The sequence below is a fragment of the Culex pipiens genome, chromosome 2 (genome assembly GCF_016801865.2).
Source record: "Culex pipiens pallens isolate TS chromosome 2, TS_CPP_V2, whole genome shotgun sequence".
NCBI classification, from domain to species: Eukaryota; Metazoa; Arthropoda; class Insecta; order Diptera; family Culicidae; genus Culex; species Culex pipiens.
Window position 1 is genome coordinate 69,418,083 of NC_068938.1, and position 13,868 is coordinate 69,431,950.

The 13,868-nt window shown below is 36.9% G+C and overlaps 1 protein-coding gene across 1 annotated transcript in view; it reads right to left on the minus strand.

The window, feature by feature from the left end:
• Positions 1–1,366: 1,366 nt before the first annotated feature.
• LOC120416076 (uncharacterized) overlaps positions 1,367–13,868 on the minus strand; it is a 54,766-nt gene continuing 42,264 nt past the window's right edge. The window contains exon 3 of the mRNA XM_039577746.2: positions 1,367–13,339. Coding sequence (XP_039433680.1) covers positions 11,920–13,339 — 1,420 coding nt within the window. The 3' untranslated portion in view covers positions 1,367–11,919. The remainder of the gene's footprint in view (positions 13,340–13,868) is intronic.

The window sequence follows — 13,868 nt, forward strand, 5'->3', positions numbered from 1 at the left end:
AATCTCAAGATTTCAGGTTAGGATAGAATTTCAAGAGAAAAAAATGTATAGAAAAATGTCAGGATTTTAATTTATATTTCCAATATTGTTCAAAATAATCAAATTCAAAGAATTTTCTCATACTATTTGTCCCACACCAATATGACGGAAGGTGATTATCATTGCGTATCCGTACCTAAAAAAATTCTTCTTGGTCAGGTAGCTTAAGGATCCTTTTGAAATATCCGTGGCCTTCAAAATATTATCCTGTGGATTCCTGAGGTTCTGTGCATGTTATTAGGATAGGAATGGCTGATTTTAGCGTGACATACTTCATGGATGAAGCCTATTGTGTTTCTGATTTAGTATAGCCCGCCGCGAGATTCGAAGCGGCGACCTCTGGATTGTGAGTCCAATGCGCGGTCCGATTGATCCACACGGGCGGGAAATTTGCACTTTAAATTAAATGTTCACTGACATTAGCAGGTGAGACTGTGTGTTTACAAATCGTTTAAATAGTTTTGATTGAAATGTGGTTTGGTAGTATAATTTTTGGCAAAATCCAGCAAATTGCTTGAAATTGAACATGTTTAAAGCTCCTCAGTTAAAATAAAATTTTCAACAATTTCCTGACGCCACACTCACGGCATTCCATTACAAAATTCCAATCAATTTCAACTACACGATCCTGAAAACATAATTATTCACGGCTGTATGACAACACCGACAGGACGTGCGCATTCATCGTGACGGCTGTTAATTTACAAAACTGCTATTGAAAGCACACTGCCGCCGTTACGTACCTTTATAATTAATAATTGTGCCCATGCATGCAGAGGTACACACTTCAATCATCCTTTTATTTTGTCGATACTGATTTGGATGGAACGGACTAATTATACGTGATTTTTTTTTGCTGTTGAACGTTAATCACCATAAATTAAAGCTGCCTTAAATTTATGAAACTTTATCATGCTTACCGATTTAAACTTACTTGTTTTTTCAACATTCAACATTTTAAAGCGAAAACCAAGGTGAAACAATTCAAAAGGGCGAAATAGATAAGGAGAGGGACTTTTGAAATAAAAACAATTTGCAGTTTCACTTTTTTCATATTATTAAATAAAGTTCTTTTTGCTCGATTTATTTCATCAATATGGTACATATTTATAGATAATGTCGTTTTGTTTTGCGTTTCTCATTCTCACATTCTCTCTTTCTCTCTCTCATATCTCTCTCATCGTGCTAAATGCTCACGATTCACACTTCGCTCACAATCTCACTAGTTATAATAATAATAATCATAATAATAGAGTAATAATAATGCATCACTTGTGTAAATTATAAACGCGTGTCATGTTTTACTTGTTATCTGTTTTTTTACGCCTTTCTTTCTGCAGTCGTTCATTTGTGTTGTGTGTTTGCTGGTGTGCTGATCTGTGTTTGTGAGGTGTGTAAATTATAATAGCGCAATTAGAAGAGTACTAAACATGCTATCTGCTGTTTTTTTGTTACTTTCAACACTATCGAGTCGGTTTGTTAATGATTTTTATCATTTTTAATCGTATCGTTTACACACATTCACTCTCGTGACTCGCGCTCGCGCTCTTTGTTTAATTTGTTTTAATTACTTTCACTATACTTGTTTTGTTTTAATTACTAGATTAACTTTTTACAAATTACATCGTTTTGTTTGTGGCTTGTTTTTCTTCGTTTTCTCTCATTTTCTGCTCTTCTTTGAGTGTCGTTTAATTATATATTTGTGTGCTTGTATTCTACACCTTTCCATTGTTTTTTTTCGTCTTTTCAAAGGGGATAGCTTGAAAAAATAGAACAACTAGACGCGTAAATGTACAACTGAGAATTCTCATATTTCACGAGATAAATTAAATAATTCGCTCTCTTTCGTTTCGTTCCAGCCCTCCTCCCCCACTCTAATCACAACTAGATCAAACTAATTGGGCATGATTATAACAGGAACCTCTCTCGAATGGCTCCGCCAAGTAGTTTGTTTTTTCCCCAGTTTTTTTTTTTGCCTAAATCTCTTTTGCGTGTAACAAAACAATCGAGAAGAAGATACAACAACAAAAAAACACAAATCTCGCGCCTTCTCTCTGGCGTAAAATCTCAGCTTCCGAATATCGGAAAACGAAAAAAACCGTGAACCAAGAAGAAACCAATTTTATCGGCTGCAAAGCATCGATAAATTAAGCTTTCCGCTTCAGTTTTTTTGTTGTGTTTTGTTTTTCTTCTGTTTGCTTTTTGCTACCCAACTTCTTCCGATTTCCCTAACAAGGCAGCGCACCGCAACGAACTCCATCCCCCGCCCCGCGGAAAAGGGTGTGTAAACAAAACGGATCGAATAAAAAATCATAATAATAACCTAAAACGCTACACATTTTTGTATGTTCACATATTTACAGGTTCTACTAGTTTCACTTTGCCAACCTTTCTTTTTTGGCGGGGGGCTTCCTCTCACTTAGCACTAATCAATTAATTATATAATAATTTACAGTGTTTTTTCACGACTTGTTTTATAATCGAGTTTGTTTTTTTTTTCCTATAAATTAAATGAGCACTGGCTAAATTTGTCGTCTTTGATTTATTTTGTTCACTTACTACTTAACTTGTTTTTTTGTGAGTTTTCTGTTTCATTTTCAGCACTTTTTTCATTCTCTTCTGCGTTGATTGTTTGTTGTTTGATTAAAAGTTACTATTTTCTTTTTTAGGTGTGCTTGTGTTATACTTTTCTTGAGGACCGTTTTTCTAATTTTAAAATAGATAAAAGATTCCTGATTTGACGACGGTTTGGCGCACGACGCGAAGCTTGAAATTCAGCAACTTTAAAGAATCTCTAATAAAATTGAGGGTGTGTGGGGAGAGGGGGGGGGTCATTTATCGATTTAAACTCAAAATTCAAGGTGGAAGATAGCCCAAAGATGTGTTGATAATTTCCGAAAACTTTTTTTTTCCACCGAAAAGCCACTCGAAATTGAGTCACAGCACAGCAAACGAGTTTGAAAGATGATAGATTTCTCTATCAAGACCAGACCAAAAGCGACTTGAACTTAACCCGAAGAAGGAGGAGAAGAACCTCAAGTTTAGAAACACCCGTCGGCGAGAAGGAGTAGATTTTTACGGTGGATTTGATGTATTGGATGCGCTCGAGAAACTAAATGCTTCTGTTGAGGTTCGGTATGCACCAGCATCAGGGATTAAGGTGACGCACGGTTGGATGCGTTTCAACGTCATAATGTGTTGACAGCTGCTGGATGTGTTGGGTGGTTTTGTGAAATAGGTAGGTTTAATCGGAGGGAAAAGATTACACCTGGATGATCAAACTTATACTCTTGAAGTAAGATTTAAAGACGGATTCGTGGTGGTCAGCAACCAGATTATTTCTTATAACAAGGCATTAAATTTAAAATTGGTAGAGAAAACTTAACCTTTTCAATGATATTGATATTAATATTTGAGTTCAGAGTCGGAATTTCATGGTTTGTGTGATTCTGTTTTACTCTGATAATATTTTTCTGAAATTTTGTTATAGTTTAAAAACTAAAAATGTGCTCACTAAACCCGGACAGACGGTATTAACAAAATTCATGCCATTTCAATAACAAATATTGTTAAAATAACAGAAATTGTTATGGAATCATCCTGAAAAAAATCCATTTTTGCATAAGGTTTTAATAACAGTTTATGTTATAGTAACAAAATTTGTTATTGGTCTCAACTTGGGAATAACATTTTTTGCTATGAAAGAATACCTACAACTGTTATTGGGATGATCGGATTAGTTGATGAAATAACAAAAAATAACAACAATGATTTGTTCTAAGAATAACTAAAAATGTGTTTAGTCTGTTATTCCAATAGCAACCCAATAACAAAAGAAAATCGTCGAATAACACATATTGTTATAAATAACACAAAATGTTATTGGCTTAGTACAGATATAAGCTAATTTACTATCAAGGTTAAAAATTAAAAATATTATGTTTTCATTTATGAGCAATGTAATTAGCTTATATCTTTAAGCCCATACATCCAATTAAAATGTGGTCAAACACAAACTTATGGAAAATCGGACGAGCTTTCCGGTAAAAATATTTTCGAGACTGAAATATCAAGTCTGTCATTAGAAATCGCCAAAAACTATCAAAAATACTATTTTTTCAACATTTTTATTTTTAAAAACGCTGTAACTTCACAAGGATTGGGCTTAGGACAATGGTCAATATGTTTTGATGTTTAGAGCACTTAAAAAAAACAGTTTCAGTAAATGATTTTTGTATTTTTTAAGTGAAATGCTCCATCCTGCATATTTCGTGAGTCTTTTTGTAACATCTTTACACAAATTTTGAACGAAAAAAAATCGTGAGCTCGCCTTAAAATTTGACTTTTAAACTTAAAAATCAAAAAATCTCATAAAAGTGGAGTGTTTTTTTCTTTTAGTGTATTTTTTCGGAAAGCCCGTCAAGTTTCCTACAAGTATATCTTTAAATTGCTCTATATCATATTTGTATATGGACAAACTAATGATGCAAAATGGCTTCTTTGGGCATAACCGAATGCACCAAAAAAGTTTCAGCCTGATTGAAAAATACAAAAAATAAAATTAAACGAAAAAGTGTCAAAACATTGGAATAGTTTAACTCAATCAGCTTTCAAATAGAAGTAAAATTTTACTGGAAAACATTATTTTAAGGGGTTACATACATGTAAATCGTCAAAAATGTCAGTGGTGGGTATGAGTACACATTTAATTTTTTTGTAAAATCTTTTAGCAGGGCATTTAAATATACATTTTGATCTATAAACAAAATAAATATGAAGACATTTCGATGTACCATTGCCGAGATATAGCTATTTTAAGTTCGCAGTTTCAAAAAACGGGTGCCACGATATCTCAACACTGCTTTGACAAAATCGGCTCAAAATTTCGGTGAAGACTCGTTAAACCAGTCCTGTGTGCATGACGAAGGCCGATTTTCAAAAAGTTTATTTTTAAAAAAGATAAAAATATTTTTATGTTTTTCATATAAAAAAATCGTCTGTTTTTTATTTTTGTATTTTTTTAAAAAGCAAAATTTCAAAATTGGGCTTCGTCATGCACACGGGATATGTCTTGGGAGTCTTTACCCCAAATTTCAGCCAATTTGGTCCATCCCATCTCGAGATATCGTGGCACCCGTAAAACAACTTGGTGTTTAGAGAAAAACATTCACAAAGTTTGACAGTTTGCTTTGCGCATGGCAAAATTGCGAACTTAAATCGTCTCTTACTCAGTTCACTCACGAAATATCTTCATGAAATTTTCAGGAGTGATTGAAAATCATCTTCTTAGTGGATTTAGTGAATTTACTGTAATTTGAAATTTTGTGATTTTCTACATGTATGTAACCCCTTAACATAACATTAAATTAAACATTAAAAACATTCATTCATTGGCATTTGCAAAACTAAATTTTGTAAAAAAATTTAAACAATCATTCGACTAACAAAATTTCAGAACTTTTTTTTTCCAATTTCAAATCATTTTGTAAAACGCTTGGTTTTTTATGATTCAATTTTGGCAACATATTTTTTAATATATCAAAAAATATGATTTAAATTAATGTTTTGTTCTTCTTCAAATTGTACATCTTGGAACCCTTTTCGTTCAAGTTCAGTTAGAGTTAACGATTAAAATTATTTGGCTTTTTTCCAGAACTGTACAGTCTGTTAATTCTGTTTTCAATTATAGTCAAAGCTTTGCTGTAAATAGACTTGCATGAATTTAAAAAAAAAACGCGATAAAGATTGTCTTAACATTTCAATCAGTTATAAATTTAAAACTAATTATACTCTATCCTTAAAACATAAAGTTTTATCATGAGATGATTTTTTTTATCAGCAGTAATTTAAAAAAATATTTTTTAAGCTAATTTGATAATTTTGTAATGCCTTTATTCAGTTTTCCAACATTCGAAAAATTCAACAAAAGGTTGAACAACTTTTCATACTTAATATTTTTCCCGAATTTTACAGTTAAAAATCAGTATGATTTAATAAATTTCCCTCCAGGATTATTATGCTTGTAAATTAAACACTGTAGACAGACTTGTTTTGTGAAATCTTGAAGTTAATAGCAAGAATTTGACTGCGAAAATGATCCAAAAACTGAAAGAACGATTTAGCTCGACGAACTTTCTGTAAAAACTGACAATATTTTACTAAAAATCAGACGTGAACTTTGCTACCGATTTTTACTTCGATTTTACCGAAAGAAGTGGGTTTAGATTTGCCTATTTATTCAACAGTTGAAAAAATGGAACAGTCCTTCGAATTCAGTATTTATAACCCAAGAGTTTATAGGAAACAAAGAGAGAACAATTAACATAAGATTTAGAAATGATAATTCAGACAATTTTATAAACCCATTTTTTAAAATTTCACGCGTCTCATTTCATCATGAAATCAGTAAAATATCACTTTCGAAATTAAAACATTTCATATTTACATTCAAGGGAAATGGTCAATCTAAAAATCTTTTTTTAGCAAATTAAGTTCATACTGTTTTCATTAAAATTATGGTTTATTTTTGTGAAATTGAGTCTCCCTAATAAAAACAAATCTACAAAAAAATTCCCTGGTGCATACAACCCGCGTTTCTTCTCCACTTAAAATTGAGGTGTTAATTCGTTCTGAACTTTCCGAAAACCTGCCCGAAATAAACCTACCTACTTCACACGTTCCTTAAAAGAAGTCATCATCCAGCGGCAAGTCTTGCGCCCTTCTAATGAACCAAATCCGGACCCAAACCTCGCTCTCGCGACCAAGAATCGTTCTGAGCCTCTGCCGCAACGTGCCGACGGGGTTTGGCTCCTCATTTGTCACGGAGGGACTCAGCCTTCCCTAATGATTCCCCCCCAAAGAGGGGCAAGCCTATAATCAACTGAAAACTCCAACCGAACCGAGAGGTTCACCTTAATGAAGTGATGATGATGGCCTGCCGACGGGGTGCTGTTGGTTACCGGGAGATTTAGTAGAAACATCTCAGCGCGCGCTTCGCGCGCCGTTTGATTAAAAATTAACCAACTCGGGTTCGTCGCTTTCTGGTCAAGTCACTTTTGCTCCGGTGAGTCAACAATCGAGTTTCGAAAAAAAGAGGGAGAGATTAACATAATTTTTTTGTTTAATTTTATGACACCACTTTTTCCGAAGGGGATCCGAATTGATCCGGATCGATTCGTTCACACATTAATTACTATCACAAACTAGAGCAGATGAGCTCGCAAGAGGTGACGCACTTTCGAAATAGAGAAATCACGCCGATTTCGATTTGATGATTTTATGGCTGGGCTCGTCCCAGCTGGGGCGCAAGGTGCCGTTAATGGGCTCGTAAAGTTGTCACACTCGTAAAATCTCGGATCTTCGATTTTTGGGCCCAGAAAAACAAAACCGGGTTCGTTATCTGCGTACGCATCAAGTCTCCACGAGCGCGAACGCGCGCTCGGCTGCCGAAGTTTTTAATTAAAATCCACATAAAATCCGTGATTATGACCTTTTTTTCGAAATTCTGGCGAGCGGGGGGACCAGCCTCTCGTCACACCAGAAGTTCAAAACTCACAAATTAAGGCATTTTCCGCGAATTGAAGTTAAAGGTGGTCGTCGCGCCCAAATTATTTCGAATGATTTTACAGAAAAATTACACCACAATTTCGAAACCGGCAGCTGACGACCTGACGGGCGAGCAGCTCTCCTTGGTCAACAAATAGCAATTAATGCACTCACAATTTACCTGTCTCTCGGCTGACACGGTCGATTTTCCCTGATTTTACGAAACGATACCAACAAAAAAAAAACGCGCACTTTTTGGGCACTTGAACACACACACACAAATTTGGGCTACCTTCTGGGAACGGAGCAGCACAACGCGGCGGGGACAGGGCGGGAGGTCGTTACAAGCACTTTTTTCGAGATATCCTTCAAAGTTGCTGAACTCGCGCTGGCAGAGTTTTGTTGTTGGCGAAGAGAAAATTGTGTTACACTTGGTTGCGTAAGGGAAGGTGAGTTGATTTTTTTTTTGTAAAAAAGTTGCTAAAAAGAAGTGTTAACTATAAGAAAAATAAAACATTTTTGAAACTTGGAAAAATATCACCCAACTATAATTTGGGAAACAATTTTATCAAGAACAAAAAGAGCAATTTTGGGATTTATTATTAATTTGAAAAGTTTTGTAGAAACCAACAAATCATAAAAAATATGCATTGGATTTAAACCGAGGATTTTTTTAAATCTTGTGTGAACAATTAAGAACTTCTTTTTAAATTTTGATTTGTCCCAAGTCAGGCATAGTAACATTTGATTTATCACTTTAAGGAACACAGAATAAAATGAAACCATAAAATTAATATTTATAGGATGAATATCTGAAAATCGTTCATAAATTTGTTGCCCAAATTAATTTAAAAAGCTTTTAAACAACTTCAATGTAGATTGAAAATCAAACCGGATGTATGATTCTCGGAAACCATTGAAGCATTTTAAAAGCTTCTCGGAAACTGTCAAAAGTGGCAAAAATGCGAGTCTCAACAATTTTACCTGCAATTGAATACCATCTAATGGAAAAATTCAAGTAAAACAATATAACTGGGACAAAGAAGAAGTGTAAACAATCAGTTCATCCTGCTCATATCAGTTAATGATTACATTAGAAATAAACATGGATAAAAAATGGAAAGCTTTTAAAATATACCTTTAAATACAAAAACATAAACGATATTCTGACAGTACTAAATCTGCTTTTTGCTTCATTTTTTGGCGTTACAAAAATACAATTTTAGTTAGCAATCATTTCAAATTTATAAGAAAAAGTTTCCGAAAAGAAATTTCAGCAAATTAAAACATGCAAAAGTGTAAATTTTAACAAGTTTTTAAAAAACTCGGGAATCTCAAACATTTTTGTCTGGATTCCCACAATGGAATAGCACCCCAAAAGATTCCGAAACGACAGCAGAGAAAACTTTTTGAATAATCTTGGACTTAAAGAACAAAATCATAACAGATAATACATTTTAAAAGTGATAAAATTGTTTTTTTTCTTTTGCGGCAATATCGAAAGAACAGTTTTAAATAAAACTAATAAATCAAAATTTACATGTAAAAGTTTCCTCTAAGCGACTTTTGGCAAGTTAAGAAACAAAGATTCCTAAAGTGAAGAACATCCACAACATCTATTAGACCAATATCGGCTTATTGATTTTATTTTTAAATTCAAGATTACGGAATTTGAAATTCAATCGATAATTCGGTCTTTGCCATGTTGAAAAATATTTAAAAAAATAATGAAACATAATTATGTTAAGATTTTTAAATCGAATTTTCTCCTTTTTTAACATAACAATCTATACAGCATAAACCGTTTTATCCATATCGTTTCGAGACAGTTTTTACACGTTTACAATTAAGAAAAATCATAGAACTATTACATCAAATAAAAAAAAGTGAAAAAAGTGCCTCGTAAAATATGTATTTTTTTACATTTTTTACGCGTAACTGCATTTTGTTCCACATAAACTAAGGAAAAAATACACCAAAAAAGAAGTAATATTCCAATCTTCAAAAAAAATCATAGTATCTACAATAACATCTGATAAAAATCTGAAAAATGTGCTACAATATGTAAAATTTACATCTTTTTATGTGTAACTGCATTTGTTCCACATAAATTGAGGTAAAAATACACCAAAAAAGAAGTAATATTCCAATCTTTAAAAAAAATCATAACACCTACAATAACATCTGATAAAAATCTGAAAAATGTGCTACAATATGTAAAATTTACATCTTTTTATGTGTAACTGCATTTTGTTCCACATATATTGAGGTAAAAATACATCAAAAAAGAAGTAACAAATAAAACATTCCAATCTTTTGATATATTTAATTAAAATGTTTAAAATTAAAATGAAAAAGGAAACTTTTTCTATTAAAAAAACGGAAATATGCTGAAAAATCAAAGATTAAAACATTTAAAAAATCTTTGAAAAAAGCACTTCACACACAGTAAAATGACGTAGGTTTTTGAAATATTTAAACATTTTCTGGTTAATTTTTTTTTATTCAACTTTTCCTCAATTTATGAGGGTAATGAAAAATCCCAAAAAAAGTAAACTTACTCTAATACTCTGAGTACATTTTTACTGGCACATAAGCTGTCCACATTTCCCAACGTAATACATTTTTAATGAATTTTAGGAAAAATCGAAGATATTATACTTTCAATATTTTTTTAACATTTTGACACAATTGAAGTCTTTATCTACTATTTATATAACATATTTATCATTTCGCGAAATGAATGTTTAACATAAGTAATAGCCTCTTTGCGTTTATCAACTTTCAACTTAAAATGTCTGTCCAACTGTTCAAAAACGATAATAATCAATTAATTTGTATCCAATATAGGGGAAATTCTCGTATGTTTGGCAGGTTAAGCACTCACTCCTAACTCCATCCAACTTGCTGATTTTCACTATTAAAACAACTTATTTAGAAAACTTTTGATAGAAATTTGCTTGTTCACTTTTTATTGAGCTATTTATCACTCGATTTCAGTTTAAAACGCTTTTAATTAGCATTAATTGAAAGTCAAAGGTCTGACCTGCCAACATTAGAGGCAAGCAGGAATTATATGCTGTTCCCCTATGTATGATAAAAAAAAGTTAAAGAATTTACTTGCGTTAAAATTATTTTTCAGATGTCTTTACAGTTTCAGCATTTCGACCTGACAAGTGTTACAACCCGAAAAAGGAGTGTTAGTAAACGTTTAGACAAATTCTCTTTTACGAAAAAATGTTTGGATATCTCAAAACTGCTCTTTCTCTGTCAAAAGGGAGGCTAAATTTGGGTTATTCCCCTCCCAAATTTCAGGCGATGACGTTCTCAAAGTTTCAAAAAAGTAAAAACAGAAATGGATTGATTTTTCTCTAAGTTCAGTTTATTTATAAAATAAAAATTTTCAATTCGACTTTCTCTTACGCTACCGAGCATTGTTCAATGCGAAAACTGGGCCTTCTGTCGCGTGCATAACCGAAAAAAAACTATATGTACAAGTTTGTGTTTTTTTTGCGTTTTTGTGGACCGTTGAATTGAGTTTTGTGCTTCTCTCTCTCTCGGAATGTGTTAATTTAAGATTGTGTTTTTTTTATTTGCATTATTTTTTTATTTCAGTTCTTTTGCGTTTTTGCATGTATCTCAAATTAGTGGGATACGCATCGAATAACAATAGCTCACTTAGTAAGAGAGAGGGAGTAAAAAGGGTTTCTTTTTTGCGTTTTTGTTTTTTTGTACAAAAGAAAACATCGTAAATAATTCAACTTTTTTGTTCTAAAACGCGAATCTCGAAAAAATATAAAGTTAATTCAAGAAGAAAATGTACAGAATTCATTAATAAGAAAGTATGAGGAGGGGGAAATGAAAATAATATCACACAGTGGTTGTTTTTTTGCTTTCCTCAAAGTTGCACGAACCGGACTCCGGCGGGCGCGGTCCGGAACCGCTCACAAAACTTAACAAATGTTCCAATCGTTTGTTTTAAATAATAAAGGAGTAGTAAAGTGAGGATTAGAGTGGCGATATGTCCATAAGGTGATTAGTGCGATCGGTACTAACGCAGTTGCTGACGGCGTGATGAAGTTCCGGCGGGGGTGAGGAGGCCGCCGCGTTCAGGCCACCACCGCCGCCGTTGCTCAGGTGGTGATGGTGCAGATGGTGGTGATGGTGCTGGTGATGGCGATAGGCCGACAGCGGTGACGAGGACGAGGATGAGGACGATTGCGAAGGCGGTTGAATGGCGGAGGCGGTGCCGGCCGAGGGATTGTGGAAGAGTTGGCCGGAGTTGAGGACCGGCGATAGCTGGGGAGGCGGCGCTAGCGGAGACGAGGCCAAGTCTCACATGTGCGAGATGGGGGCCATCGTCCGGAGGACCTGCTGCTGCTGCTGTTGCTGGGTCTGGAGGTCGGGGGAGGCGCTGTGCTGGTAGTGCTGCATCAGGTTCCGCTGGTGTTCGGAGGATTGCATTTCCGGCACGTGGTACATGTTGATGAGGTGGCTGAGGTCGGGCCCGGTCGGTTGGCCGTACTCTCGCTTCATGATCAGGTTGTTGTTGGTGGAGGTTGGACTAGGCGAGACGGGTTCGGACTTGACGCTGGAATCGCTCGGACTATGGCTTTGGCAGGAGATTTGGCTGCCGGGCTGGTTGAGACCGTACGGCGAGCCGGGCTGTTGCTGGATTGAGCTGTACGGCGAGCCGGGTTGCTGGAGGCCGTACGGGGAGGTTTGGCCGCCGGACACGGTGCCGTACATGCCGTAGCCGGTCGCGTTCATGTACGAGTTGAGCGAACCCGTCGAGGCAGCGTTGTGCATCTGGCCCATGTCGTAACGGTGGTAATTGCTCATGTAGTGCTGCTGGGACTGGTAGGCGGCCGCCGACGGGTCGTGCATCATGTACCCATTGGGCATGTACCCGTTGGGAGGCATTTGGTACATATCACGGTTGGCCGCAGCCGCCGCCGCAGCTTGCTGGGCCGCCGAGATCGAACTCGTGTTTCGCATCGTGTTGCCTTCGCTCGAAGACTGCAGCAACGAGCCCACTCCCAGCGGGTACTTCTCCTTGGTCTTGGTCAGCGTCTTCGTCTTCCGACGTGGCCGGTACTTGTAGTCCGGGTGTTCCTTCATGTGCACCGCCCGCAGCCGTTTCGCTTCGTCGATAAAGGGGCGCTTCTCCGTCTCGGACAGGTCCTTCCACTGGGCGCCCAACCGCTTGGAGATCTCCGAGTTGTGCATCTTCGGGTTGTCCGAGGCCATCTTCCGGCGCTGTCCCCGTGACCACACCATGAACGCATTCATTGGCCTCTTGACGCGATCCGCGTTCTGCTGGGCCGCCTTGCTGGTGTTGTTGTTGTTGTGGTTCACGACGGTACCTCCGTGCGGATGCGTCTGTCCACTCGAGGTAATGTGATGATTGCCCAGGCCCGTCGAGGGAGGTGTCTGCTGCTGGCTGGACTGCGTCGTCGGACTCAGCCCCGAGCCCGGCTGCAGCGGAGATCCGTGCGGATTGCTCAGCGTCTGGCCGCCGTACCCACTCCCGCTATTGCTGTGCGACAGATGCTGCTGGTGACCCAGATGTTGCGTCTGGTGGCCACCCAACTGCGACTGGGCAATGTTCATCATACTCAGCGAGCCCAACGCCCCGTACGGCGACGTCGAGTGCCCGTGCAGCGAGGACCCGTGATGCGGGGGCATCGTGGCGTGCAGTATGCCGCCCTTCATGTCAGACTCCATCGTCAGCATATCGTCGCCGGTGCTTTGCCTGTACGTAAACAGTTTGAAGATCTTCGCTTAATACCTTGCACCACAACACAAAACTTAATCCCAATCTCGTTCTTCTAGTCTTCTCGTCTTCCCGTCTTCTTCTTCTACTCTGCTCTTCTTCAACACAGATTAATCCACATTTAGCATGCTTTTCTTCGCCCACGAACGATCATCATTCTTTCACCCCCAGGATCAACCCTTAATCACAGACACAAACCCCCACTTCCAGAAGGGCCACTGACACTTGCGTGTACTCGCTCTTTAAAGTCGTCGCGCCGTGCAACTTTAATTCAAACAATTGCTTCTTTGTTAATTGAAACCTTCACCCCCTTCTGGATTTGCGTGTACGTGTGAGAGTGCACTATAACTAGTGGCCGGGTTCTATTGTTAGTAGTTTTTCTTTTGTTTTGCTCGCTCGCTCTCTCTCTCTCTCTGGTGCGCGCGCCCAGACTGCTCTCCCTCTCTATTGTTGTCGTCACTCTTGGCTCGATTCGCTGTCCAGTCGACGGTGTTCAATTGATCGATAG